The 14230-nt window shown below is 52.3% G+C and overlaps 1 protein-coding gene across 1 annotated transcript in view; it reads left to right on the plus strand.

The window, feature by feature from the left end:
- The window catches only part of LOC107193920 (tyrosine-protein phosphatase Lar), a 193593-nt gene that overhangs the window by 33701 nt on the left and 145662 nt on the right, over window positions 1-14230 (plus strand). The window contains exon 2 of the mRNA XM_015583459.1: window positions 1767-1906. Coding sequence (XP_015438945.1) covers window positions 1846-1906 — 61 coding nt within the window. The 5' untranslated portion in view covers window positions 1767-1845. The remainder of the gene's footprint in view (window positions 1-1766; window positions 1907-14230) is intronic.

Genomic DNA, 14230 nt, shown 5'->3' on the forward strand with positions numbered 1-14230 from the left:
AACCGCGAGTCCGCGGCGAAAATCACGCGCGTTTCTCCCCCTCCGTCCTCTGCTTCCGTTTCCCTTCTCGTTCGATGCTCCGGAATATACGTTAATGTACCGAAACAACCGGCCGAAGGCTTGTGTGCTATTGTAAATTGTTCTTTCGATGTCATCCTCAACCTCGAACCCGTACAAACGAGCGCAAACTTCGGGGCTACGATAGCGGTGAAAGTGAAAAAGAAGTTTATGCAAAACGAGCAAGAAAGGAAGACAAAAGCGAACTGAAGAATAGGCATCGTTGTGGCGATCATGACACGAGTAAAAGGAAGATTTACGACGGAATTTAGAGCGATTTAAAGTTTACACGATATTTGATTACTTGCTCAAAAAAAAAAAAGTGATTCGTCTTTTGCGTTGTACCCACGATCATTTTCCGGACCTCCCTCGCAAATATCGGTCTTCCATCGCGAGAGGACAGCAAGATTTAAAAACCCTACGGAAATCGTACCCCGTGCGAAAGGAGTATCAACGATAGCGACGTTCCCGACGAAACGGAAGAGCGACGGAGAAGTTTGTGCCAGCCAAAGGGGATACGAGAGGATAAAATGAAGAGAAACGTAGCGATCGGCGTATGGGGCGGAAACGAAGAAGGAGGGTCAGAGCAGATCGGTAGGAAGATGTAACGGCGGCTAACGGAAGCCGAGCCGACGTTTCCGGACATACAGGGTGAACGCCTTTCCGCGGGGAGCCTTGACGGAAACCTCGAAGGTTTGCCTCGCGGGCGGAGGAGAGAGTGAAAATATGGGATGGTCGTGGAATCATCGAAAGAAAAAGTCTGGGTGATCGTTCGGCGACTATCAGGAGGATTACCGGACGAGAAAGGGGTATGTTGAGAGATTTCGAAGCGGAGCTGGAGGGGCGGCAAGGAGGAAAACACGACGCTTCGTTCACGATCTTGCTTTTCGTCGGTCGCGATACGGCGTATTAGTGCTCGTCGTCGGGGTCGCCGTAAAGCGGGACGAAGAGGAGGGAGCCAAAAAGAGGATTCGTCGTAAAGCGAGGAAACCGACGAACCTTCGCGAAAAAACGTAAAAGTGCGTCGACCCCTCTAGGGAAATACGTCGAGGGGGTAGTTTTTGGGGAACGAGCTTGGTGACGTCGTTCCCAAGATCGATCTTTTTCACGATCCACCAAGGAAGAAAGAAGAAAGAAGTAGGAGAGAAGAATGCATCGTGGCAGAGGAAGGATGTGAATGGCGAAGCGACTCGAAGCTATCGCGTTGAAGTACGAAAGTGTACGGTCGTTAACGATGTTCGTGAAAAACTTGTCGTTTTTTATATCTTCGAACGTTTCCACGTAGAATACATACATATATATAGAACGCCGTGGGCCCGATGGTAAATGGGCGCGTGTCGATATTTACGTGCTCGGCTGCTACGCTGAATAAGCGTTTCCATTTCCCTTGTTCGTAATTGCCCGTCACCTATCAACGAAGCAAAGAGTATTTTTTTACGCGTACCACGAAGGTCCAACGAAAGTTTCCCAGTGATCCACGCGACGGAAAACCATACGTCGCGCATCGTGTATCGCAACTGCTCGAGAAACCGATCTTTTTCCCCCCGTCCAGAATTGCGATTTTCCCCCATTTCCCGCATTGTCCGGACGGACACGTCGTCGTCCACCGAACATCGAGTTTTCCACGCCAGTTCTCTGGATTCATCGTCGATCCAGCCCAGCCCAGTGAAGGTGGTATGTTATGACGAGGGTGATTTGTATTTTCATAGGTGGAAACGCTGCATCGGTGGTAATAAGTGTGCAGTGATCACGGGTGACCGAGGGAAGACGGGAAAGAGGGTGGTCAATATGACTCCTATCTTCCTCGTTCTGTTGGTGGCACTCGACCCGATTGTCGCGCAGAATAGTGGTGAGTAATCGACCAGAGAAATCCATTTTGTGTAATAGACTTTTCCGGACATTTAACGACGCTTCGAACTGCTACGCGGGCAGGACTGTTGGTTACGAACTGTGCGTCGGTCCGTTACTAGTTTTCATTGTGCCGAAAATGCCCGCGGCGACGAGGACTCTGGACAACACACTGCATATCCATCGAAACGTGACCGCGAAACGTTCGCGCGGGCGATATCGAACCGCGTTTCGGCCCAGTCGTGTCGGTTCTCTGGATTACGCGCGGGCGGCGAAAGAGACGAGTCACGGGGGTCGATACGCGCGATCGATACGTCGTCGTACCGTGAAACACGCACGATTATTCCGCGTTGCGTGCGTACCTCGAAGCAAATGAGGAAAGAAACGAAAAAAAAAAAAAAAAAAAAAAAAAAAAAAAGTGAAAGGCGTTCGTCGGTCCGTGACGCGCGCGTTGGCGCTCATTCGTTCGAGGTTTAACAACTTCGTACGTCGACGACGCCTTAACGGAACCGGGCGTATTTATACGTACAAAGGAATGGTGTACCGCGATCGTGAAACAACTACGGGGATACCGGGGATTGTTGGCCTCGGAACTGGCCGAGAGTCGAGCCCGAAAAGCTGCTCCGGTTTCCCCGGAAGCGGCCTCGATAATGCACGCTTTCAGCTCGTGCGCGACACCGTGAACGCGCGTTTTCCGATGCGTTTGGTTTTAGTGCGCGACGAATCCACGAGCCACGCGCTTTTTGGTCGTGGGCTGTTAAGTTCCGTGTTCGCTGGAGCCGATGCGTTCCAGCGACTACGTAAAAGCCGCGAACACAGAATCGCGGGTTTCGCGTCGTCGAATCGGTTTCGTCCGCTGCGGCCGAAATACAGCGTGTGTGTGCGCGGAAGAAGAAGAGAAAGACCGATATTCGGACGCGGTGGATGGCGGCTCTTCGACGCGTTCTATAGACTCTAAGACTGCGAATCACGACGAATGACAGACGAGGAGAACGCCTCGTGGGCCTGCTGTGTGTCCAGTCGCATCACGCGTCCGTTTCTGCGTCTTGCTCGAGTACAATGATGATTCCCATAGTATATTTTCCACGTAAATCGACTTACAGCTCGATTGTCGAGGCAGTCAGCCCCGACCGATCGTTGAATAGATTCGAGAAGCGGTAATTACGCGACAGTCCGTCGCCTCAATGCTCGCTAATTCGGTCGAGGCTGCGCGTCGACTCCGTGAAACGCGTTCTCCAACATTTGGGGTAATTAATTGCTCGGTGGTCTCCGATCATTCCTGCACGTTATCGGCGGAGTCGTGAAACTAGGCTACCTTGATAACACGCTGGTTATGAGACGAAGATGATATTCGTTCGCGATAAAATTGGTAGACAAGCGAATCTATCGATCAGGTTTATTACACGCGACAGAGTTCCACGTTTTACTAGTTGTTTTACCTTTTATTCCTTTGTAATTCGTCGAATCGTTGCTCGATACCAGCCCCTATCCGCTGGCCCTCGAATGACGGTCAAAGGACACATTCCCGGCGGAAGGAGGAAGGATAGAGACCGCAAAAAGAATCTCGAAAGGGAGATGAGCTCTGAATCCATAGTTAATGCAGATCCGTCCCGTCTGTCCCGTCTCCGTCGTGGAAAGGGAAATAGCCGAGGTGGAGCACGAAGATTTCCTCGGAGGTTCGCTCGCTGTCGCGCGTTCTCGAAAAATCATCCTCGTGGGTGGCGGGACGCAAAACTCGACGGGCAGATGCGCGGTTCCGCCGGCTTGCCTGTCTATCCATCTATTTATCTTTCCCTTCGCCGGCCCGCTCTCTCCTTTTCCCTCGTGTCGAGCTACGTTCTCCGATTTCGCGAATATACGCTCGGAGAACCGTGTCGCCCAACCGAGTCGTCTGCCAGTTATGTATGGCAGAGCGATCGGTACGACGACGTTTGGTCAGAAATGTTACCGTGATTCGCCGAAACCTACCCGCAAAGTAACAAAGTTTTGCGGTCGTGCGCGTACCAGAAGCATGGAACGATGCGGTCTCGTAAAATATGTTCGCCCGTGAAATTTCTCCGAAACGTTATGAACGTGTTTCGGTGACGTAGTTACGAAATCATCGAACCCTTTTTTTTTTGTCACGTGCCAGTAGACGGAACGAGGATTCTTCGTTTTCTGGGTTCAGTCGAAAGGTCCGTGCGTTATTTATCGTCATGGCGAACGCAATAGTTTACATTCCGTCCGGGTATGGCTGCAGCGGCCTCGGAACTGCTGTCGCGCTTACGATCCGCGAGCCGTCGTTGTTTTTATCGGTAATTGACAGAGTAGACGTAAACGAACGCGGGAAACGAACGGACGCCTACGAAAGGTAGACGAACGGGGACGAGCGGTCAAAGCGTAGTAACGGGCGTCGGTGTCCACGGTCGAAAAAGCAACACACCGGACGGCGATAAGCAAAGAGCGTCACTAACGATACGCGACACCCTTCCGCCGGGCTGATTCTTCGTTTGTCAATTTTTCAATTTCGTTTCCCCCGTCGATGTTACTCACCCAGCCCCTCGATAAATTTCGTCGAACCTCTAATTCCCCGTTAATTGAAAAAACCCGACGGGGGGGTTGGTTTCGTGGGTTGGGTAGGCTAGGTACAGCCGGACGAGAAAAGTTGATCGGGACGTGGAGTAGGTATACGATTCAACTTTCGATTCGAGGCGGTGTTGGACTAGCGTGTTGGTCCGCGCGCGTCGATCTGTCTACCGCGGCGAGAAGCCTCTACCAGGCAGCATCAACGATAAGGCAAACTAGTCCGACGAAGTTTATCGACGTTAAAAAAGGCCAGGCCTCGGGGTCGGGGTCGCGGGAAAGTAAAGTAACAGGGAGGACGGCAGGGAGGATGGAAGGTCGAAGGGAGAAGAAAGAGGTCGTGGTCGTGATCGGGGGGAGTGTAGCGGTCGGCAGGGGCCGGTATTCGCGTTGGTGTGTTGCGGAGCGAAGGGTGTGTGTGAGTGGCACAGGTATACGTCCAAGTGGCTCGCGGGAAGGCCGACGGGGTGATAAAGTAAAAAAGTTACTCCAGCTATTTTATGGGATCCCTCGACGGGGGGGTCTGCCGCCGCGATCCTCGGATGTGGCAAGGTGGTAAGGGGTAGCGACGATGGTGGGGGTAGCTTGCAACCACCGGCGGCATCCCCCCATCTCCGTAGCGAGCATCCTCCGCCGTTTCGTTCTTGCTTCCTGTCCAACCCCCCCGACCCCTTGCGCCAGGCTTTTACGGTATCGAACGAGTGTCGTCGGGATAAGCTCGACGTTGGCCTAGGCTCGCAGCAGGTATCGCAGCGAGAACGCTGCCAACCGATGGGAGACGAAGAGGGCAGGGAGGGGCCGGAGGGAGGTTGGCTTAGCCGCAACATTCTCGGGTTTACACCCCCGTCGTGAACTTCCCTCTGGATCTGGGATTAGCCGTGGTAGGCGGCAAAGGTTCGTTCGGGAATTAAACTGATTTTCCCGTAGCGCGGAACGCGTGCACGCACAGCGATTTTCCGAGCGGAGACGCGCTTGCTCGCTCGCGTTTCCTTCATCGGTACGCGACTGGTGACCGTTCGTTCTGGGCGGACAGGTCGAAAGGGAATGGTTGACGGGAGAAAATATCGTGGCCGCGATGCGTCGATAATACCGAGCAGACAGGGAAAAGCCGGAGATCGGTGGTCGACCGAAACGATAACTTTCCATCGCACCAAGACGTTGATATCGCGAACGTACCGTACGGTTTTTTCTCTTCTTTTTTTTTTTCGACCTCCCCACCACCCCGGTGTTTCTCTCTTCCTTCGGTGCAGGTGCAATTTATGGGAAGCCAAAGTGCAGTTCGCTGTTCCCATCCAGTTGGAAGTGTCATCGAGCATGCGCTCGCACATGCGAAATCGATCTAATTGACGTATATATTCGAGAGAAAAGAGAGATTGTTGCGAGCGAAATTCTCGGATGAAGGAAACGATTCGCGGTTTCGTAGATCGGTCATTTTATTCTCTTTCTCCCCCCCTCCCCCGCGCCTAATACATGGAACCTCCGTAAGAGTTCAAAGATTGCGAGAATTTGGCCGTTCCTGTCACCGAATCCGGGTGGTTCGTCGGCAAATAAAAACGGAAAAATCCGCTACACTTTACAAAGGAGTTGTTATCGCGCGGAGTCGTTATAACGTGGCGGCTATTAAATGAGAGGCGTAAATGCATTACATTGCATATGCATGATCCTCTCTCTCGACCGTATCACAGGCACGAAACTGGAATAGCATCGTGCGCGTTCGCGTTATACTTCTTTCCCCGGTTTGGCGAACGATCGCTCCGAAAAGTCGACGATCGATTCCGTGTTCGATCGTTCTCCCCCACGGAGACCTTTCCCCACTTTCTGGCACGGGAAATTAACGCACGCGGCTTGTGTCAGGATAGAAACCGTGATGGTAATCGGATGACGGGGGGTTAGCGTAGACGGAACAAATATACGGTCCACCGACGCGCGATTCCGTTATGTTGGAAAATACAAAATCCTGGCCCCGAAAATTACAACTAATCCCCGCGCGCACGGAAATTCGAGCCGCGGCGCTCGTGACGTTTTGATTTACTAAACGCGGTACAGGGTTGTAATTATTCGTTTTGCTCCTGGCCGTGTCTAAATTATTTTGCTACTTCCACCCGCCGGCGGCGGGGATGGGGTGGGTTTAACCGGCGCAAAAAAAAAAATGGAACAAAAACGGAAATCGGACGAAAACGAAACAAACGGGCCCCGGGAATATTGCGAGTGTGGAATTCCTCGGGAGAAAATAAATTCATCTTAAATAATTAAATTTTACGAATGTCGCCGTGTGTAGTACGAGCGGGCAACAGCGGTTGCTATGGTTTCGCGCGCAATCGCCGCGGCTTGCGAAGTTCTACGCTCGGAACCTCGCCGAAGAGGTGGCGCACAGGGGAGACCCGACTTTCGGCTTTTAACGCGACTAACTCCCGCTTCCAAGTATATTATCGAACGAATTTATATCGCCGGTCGAAACGGATGGCCTCTAAAGCACGCGGAACATTCCTGAAATTTCGAATATTAAATTTATGATGGATCGCTGCCTTTTCGCGGGAGTGTGGGTCTGCCATTTTCCAAGGGCGGTGACGCCGTAGTAGGGTAGAGATCCCGTGGGAAACACGGCGGGGGACGCGGATGTCGGGGAAATAAAGAGGCCGGGGGGCGTAACGTTGTCGTCGGAGCAAGATGAACGTTTCGTCACCGTTCCGCTTCTTTCTCCAAATGCGAGTTTAACGCATTCATTCCGGCATACCTTTGCGCGGCGGTATCGATTCTGTATTAAGCTATTTCGGTCTTATAGTCCGACACTACCACAATTTGAATCTTAACGCGTATATGATTCCTCAGCACACGTAGGTTCGTAACGACGAAAGAGTTAAAGAATCACGCGATCGATCTCGGTTCTAGGCTCCACTGATTCTTTCGGGATTTGGAAGCTCCTGGGATGTCGTTAGATGCTCGACGCACCGAAACGAACCCGGTTCCGATCGGTTGCTGGTATCGTCTCGAAAGGTTTCTCCTCTCCCCCGAGTTCCCATTAACACCCGTCCACCCCGGTTGGCAACTTTGCCTCCGCTTGGCTTCGGATCGCCTCGTATACTTTAAAACGGTCCATTAACCGCACGTACGATTACAGTAGGGTTACTTATCGATTCCTATTATAATGGGTTCCGAGAGCCGCGGAGAGGAAGGTGGTGCAAGCTCTCGAGCCTGTGCTCGCATTTGTATGGACGACGCGAATGTGTGCGTCGTCGTCGTCGTCGTCGTCTCTGCATGGTAGTACCATAAGTCGCGATAACCGCGGTAATAACCATACTTTCTTAAGCCTCGAATAATGTCCTGGCAATTTCCGTCGGCCAAAAATGCACGAAAATCGCTAGCTCTCTTCGAAAGGACCGTGTCCTCTACGAACGTGATGAAGATCCTATCAACCTTATCAGTCGCGAATGCGTAAAGCTCCCCTGCCTCTTCTCCTCGACTTTTACTACAGTACATCGCGCACAGTTTCCAAGAGACCCAGAAGCGAAATGAGAATCTCGATCGCTTTACCGGCAGCCCCGCCATTCGTTACCTTTTCCCGCATTTTCTTTCTTCAACGGTTGTCCGGACCGGATGGGTTCTCGAAGCCCCGAGGCGGGCGTTCGCTGCGTGACCCAGCTGCATTTTCAATTTTACGTATCGCGCGCGTGTCTACCTTTCGCGCTACTTTTTCTCCCTTGGCAGGCGACAAAGCGGCATCTTCTTTCCTCCCCTTTGTTTCCGTGGCGTCGTTCTCGAAGTTGTCTACCGGCTGTCATCCCGTTACATAGCTGGAATCGCGGCGAAACTTTCTGCTCTCGCGAGTCTCGGATACGGGGATCGCGTTACAGAGTTTACCGAGCCGAGTGAATAGGGTTTCGAAAGTTGCGTGTGTTCACACAGTCTGTACAGTAAAACCGAGAAATAGAATCGACGAGGTTCACAGGGGCCTGCGAGAACGAAGCCGTGTGCGCGCTGTCTTGGAATTTCATCGTTGAAGGCTGTTCCCCTGCGAACCATCGCAGGACCTTTGATTCTTTTCCACGATCCAGCGAGTCGATCTCGCGTACCTCTTACCTTCCATTCGCGAAATTAATAAATCCATTTTCGGCACGCCTTTGTTTCGTTAGCGCAAAAAGTCGTTTGCCTTTCGAAGCGGGAAGCTCGAATTCCTGTGGAAAGTCTTGCGCAATTTTCTTCGAATCGTATCGATTTTCTCGACGAATCCACAACACATTCAAACGAGCCACAAACATGCGCGTGCGTGGAAAGAAATTCCAACGACCATAAACTCGTTATGCGTTAAGTTACAGAGCAACGGTTTTGCCTGTTTGACTCGCGCCTCGCGCGTTCGAAAAAAAAACAGCCACGGGAAAAGAAACTGAAGTAGTGGTAGGGATGTAAAAAAGTTGTATGCCACAAAGAATCAACGAATGAAAGCGCAGTGAATAACCCTCAGCGAATCTCCACCGGATCGTAATTGCCCGACGGTATAACGAATAGCCCCGAATCGTCCATTTTCCGAGCTTTTCATCGCGTAACTGAAAAAATATATCGCGAGATTCTTTTTCGGAACCGTTTCCGTACGAATATACCTTTCAGTTTTCACCTCTGTCCGTGTGGTAGTCGTTTGGAAGTTTAAAAGAGGCGAGCACGTCGATTTCAAGGATTTCGGAAACGATCGGGAAATCCGGTCTCCCGTCGAAAGACTTTTTGTATTCTTGAATTCTGTCGGATGAGGGCCGTAAAATCGGCTTATCCGCGAGTTCACCGCGAAGAATTTACCGGAGGAAAATTACGCCACCCTCCGATCGGTACGCGGTTGACCCTCGAGTTCCGTTTCCCCACCCCCGACTCCTATCCCTTCCTCGCCGTCCCCAGAAATCTTCGCGTTCGTATCTTAACAGCCCATCTACGTTGTCTCGAGTACGTTTTGCGCTTTTCTCCTTCCACGTTGCTCCAGATTTTCTCGTGCTCTTTACCTCGCACCAGACTGCAGGAGGTTTATCGTGGACTTTAGCCGCGCGCGCCGTTTCCCTTCCGACTGCGGGAACTGGCGGAATCGTGGGGCGATATTTCCACTTTGTCGACGATAAAACGAACTCTCCCCTTCGGTGTTTATCCCGTTATTTTCTCTGTCATTGATTAGATCCTCCTAATCGCCCTCCGAACCACTTACTTACACGCGGACTTTTGCGCCATCGCGATCGTTAACGCGTCTCCCGGCCTCTGGTTCGCCGAACCTGTTCTTCTCGAGGAATCGGAAAGAAGGGCTTTCGATGGTGCTCGTTTGATCGTATATATATATATATATATATACTCGAGAGATAACGATATAGTCAGGCAATAAATATACAGTGGGATCAGCCACAGAGACCTCTCGCGTATCCTCGCCTTCAGAGTTTCTCGCGACCATCGGGGGAGCACGTCTCACCAGCCTCTCCACCTCTATCTTTCGACGGATATAATTCTCTTAAGATTATCAGCGCGTCATTAATTGGACGCCCACCCTCTGGTGCCCCAATCAGCTCGAAAGACCCGACGCGTTACGCTGAAACCCCTAACGAGCTTTTCGTCCGAGCAATTCCCGAAGCTCTGGTGCTTCTCGCCCGTCACGCAGCGGTCTTCCTCTCCCCCGTCGTTATTTCCTCCCCGAATCCGCGGGTGTCGTCACACCCCGCTGTGAATCTTTCTTCCTTTTGATAAGCAACGTTTTCAGTCTCGGTTGTCGAGAGTTTCGTGAACTGAAAGCCCCCGCGAATTAAGTGCTAACTTGGCTCCTCCGCGCGAGAGACTCGGTCCAACGCTTCCTTTCGCGTGGATCGTGGAACTGGGACGTCAACGCCAACGACGTCGAGTCACGTACTCGAACTAATTGCAGTTTTGTGAAGGAGACCGAATTTTCGTCGCCGTGCCCGCGGTGGGGGCGTTCCCGTGAACGTTCGTAGATGCAAAGTCAAAAATTGGATGCGAATCGAGACGACGACGACGCTGGTCGATCCATTGGTGGATGGAGCACCTGAAGGGATGGGGAGGGGGGGGGCGCGTTTCCTTTCGACACTCGACGAGCCGAACAGAGAGCCAGACTCGCTAGAAATTAAACCGGATAAGTGCTCTTTCCTATTTTCGTAACTAAATTCCCAGGAAACCGATCTTCCTTGGTTCTCTCGAGTGTGTGCCGCCTTTCCGGCTGCGAGGGGAGGAACGTGGGACGGCGGCTCGGCTCTGGGTTAGGTCGATCCCGCTCGGATACCGAGTGGAGAGAGAGTACCTTCGCAACTTTAATTACTTCGCTTAGCAGAAACGTCATCCAATTTAAAGATCAGCTTCAGAAATTACGAGAAAAAGTCTCTTAAGCCGTTTCTCGTTCGGAGTCCCATGGAAAATCTAATTTTATCGGGACGAGCCTCGGGGACATTCGGTTTTCCGCGGCGTTTGCGGCGCCAAGGAAAATCAAAACTTTGTCGGGGCGTCGTAATTCGCGGCGCACCGTACGCGGGATCGTTCGGTTAAGCGGTAATCGTAATGGTATGCAAACCAGACCTTGCTACCTTTCGGTTTAAGTCGGTAAATTGCGGTTCCTGTTTCCTTACTTACCGGCCCGGTGTCGGTCGCTGGCGTTAACCGCAAACACGAAGACACGCGCGTGTGGAACCTTCGCGGTCGGCCTTATCGTAACACGCGTAACGTACCTACTCTGCGGCTACCAGCTCTGCCAGAGACCCGAAACTACGTTTACACGACGAGCGACGGGTAAGGACTTACTAGTCGAGTTTCTCGTCTTCGTATAGTATACTTGTTCGTCGATCGGTGTGAGATTCCGCGTCGTAACAACCCAGCGGTGCCGTTTTATTCGACGAAAGAGCGAAAATCTCCGGTGGCCACTCGAGAATTGCGTCGCCTCTTCGAACAGAAGGCGTAAAACTCGTCCGTTTAATTGGGGGAACGTGACGACGGATAATGACGAGCCCCGGGTCGATCCTCGGGCGAAAAGGGAAAAAAAGAACCGGACCGTTTTCTCGGAGTCGCCCGGCGCCGTTGTCTCTTCGAGCTTTTTGCCCGATTGGGCTGAAACAATGGTGGCACGATGGTTCGGTTAACGATCCTCGATCTATATTCCGCGACTTTTCCTCGGGGCTAATAGCGTGTGCCGCCGGGAAACGGGGCTGTACTCGCGCGAAACTTTCCGCGTTCGTTTAAGTTTAAATCGTCACCAACGGAGATATACGCGGGAGAACACCTCTGGCCGGTTTCTCTAGGTCGTCGATTGGATAGAAAACAGACGAAAGCATGCGTGTTCCGTCCGTGAACCAGGGAGTGGTGGCGCTCGGAAATTGGAAGTCGCTGCGAGGAAAGCTCCGGAAACAAGTGCGGGCGCGTTAATCTCATTTGGACAAAATACCGACCGATCGACCGACCAAGATTAGAAACTGGCCTTTTGCGGACGGTAAAGGAAATCCCAGGGATTCGTCGGACAGCCTCGGCTAGTGGGCCACGTATCGAGGTTAGAAAGGAAACTGGAAGCAAGCTTTAACAGAGAAGGAACGAAAGCCTTGGGGAAAAAAGGGGCGGTGGAAAGGGGTGGAGAAGAGGAAGAGTAGCTTTACGCGCTTTATCCCTCGGTAGTGGCGTTCGTCGTGAATCCCTACGTCCGTGATAAACGATCGGGTCCGAGTCCAAGTTCTGCCTGTCGCGCGCAGCGTAGATGCTCGTCGAGAACGGTCTCGCGGGCGCAGATTAAAATATAGATTTTATTGTTTTCCGGTTGTGTCGCACGCGTTCACCTACGATTTATGCGGTCGTTACTCACGCGAGTCGTTTCCTCCCTCCCCGTCGAATCACATATGTATAATAATTCATCCGCGATGCGGGTTTTATGAGATTTTCTATTAGATGCGCCCGGGGGCCGACATCGATGGCAAATTGCACGCGGGGACGGTACGGGACGGGCGTCGATTCGATTCGATTCGATTCGACACCGACCGACCGCCACTAATGACAAGCGGGAACCGTAAATTCTCCGTGAACCAGCCAGAGCGTGACGCTAAAAACGATGATGTCCAACGAATCAGTTATTCCCCCGTTGGCCACGTAACCAGAGGAAAATCGTCGTCGTCCTTATTCGGGCCGCGAGCGAGCGTTATGAGGGTTCTCGGTTTCGATTCAGGTCGGCCAACTTGGAAGACGTTCGGGTATTTCGATACGGGCAAGGCGGTCGCGCGCGTTTCCACCGCACGATCGTATCGATAACTTAACATCGCCGGGGGAGAATGTACGCGTCCACTCTCGCGGTTTGCTAAATCCAATTAACAAGTTCCGAGAGCGAGAAGTAGGTTAGTTTGCATCGAATAGATTCTAGCCCTCGATTTTCCAGCCACGAACGCTGCGTGAATTTCACGTACAGAACGTTTACCGCCGCGACTCGGTCCCGATTCCACATACATTTCTGGACGTGAAGTAAAACAACGATAGGGATCGAGAACGTTCGAATAACGAATCAATCCTCTTTGAACGCGACGACACACCGTTCGAAGATCGTCGTTGCCATCGACTAGGTATGTACAAATAGTCGGTCTCGAGTCTCGTGGCTGCGTGTTTCGTTCGGGGCTGTGACGGCTCGTGTGTGCAACCGTCCGACGTACGTATTACGTAGAATGTAGGCTAACGCAAGGCCGACAAAGTTTCTTCTCGGCACGCCAGCAACGGACCACGTATGGTGGAGAATCGCGTGCCGAAGGTTACATCGACCACGTTCACCGAGCAACCCGACTGTACTCTGTTCTCCTCCCACGATCCCTCCCCGGGTCGACGCGCGACTCCGCTTCCTCCGCGCCACGCCTGGCCCTCGTCTCGTCGTGCTCGTTCAACGTCGTTCGCTTTCTTTCTTTCCCACGAGCCCGCCTAAACCCGTTGTTACCCTCCGTCGTCGGTCTCTTTACCCGTTTAGCCGTAGTTTCCTTCTTCCCCCATCGGCTCGCTCCGGGTACCGGCAATCCAACCGACGCTTTATGAGAAAACGTTGAAGAGCTCTTTCGCTACCGGACGTGCCTCGTGGCTGTTATTACAACAGAAACCGCACCAGCCGTACCTCTCCCACCCCCCTTTCCGTCCGTCGACGCGATTAGAAAGGATGGAAGAAGAAGACCCCTTGGAAGCGGCACGAGAAATTACACCAATTTATGCGCTCGTTCGGCGTTTCGCGGAGAAGTCGAGTAGAAAGGAGCGAGACGGACAAGCTTGCGGGATGAAGGAAAAGAGGGAGGCAGGCTAAAGAGAGATCCAGCTATTCCGGTACACGGTTGGCAGCTATTGCTTCCTTCGGCAATCTTCCAAAAGCGTCCTTTATACTTCTCGAATCTACTTTTCCCTTGTCCCCCTCCGTCGAGGCTGTATACGGCCTTCTAATCTCGTTTCAACTTTCTCCGGGAATCGTGTGTTTTCCATCGACGGAAAGGAGTACCTGGCGCGACGAGACGCGCGCGGCAAAACCGACCGCGCCACGAAACAGGGGAAAATGACCCGGGGACGCGTTAGCCCGGGGGCTTCCGTTCGAACATCAAAGTGGATTAGTCGTTTCCCGAGTGAAAGTCGAAACGATCACCGTGTCGCGATTTTACCATCTGCCCCCGTGGAATTCGGAACTTTTTGGTCGACCCGGCTCGGCCCGTCCCTCCTTTCGTCCCGCCAGGCGTAACGAGGAACCAGAAATAGTTACGGATCGGTCTTCCTGGCAATTAACCTAAGAGGATTACCAGCGTGTACA

The sequence above is a fragment of the Dufourea novaeangliae genome, unplaced genomic scaffold (genome assembly GCF_001272555.1).
Source record: "Dufourea novaeangliae isolate 0120121106 unplaced genomic scaffold, ASM127255v1 scaffold21, whole genome shotgun sequence".
NCBI lineage: Eukaryota > Metazoa > Arthropoda > Insecta > Hymenoptera > Halictidae > Dufourea > Dufourea novaeangliae.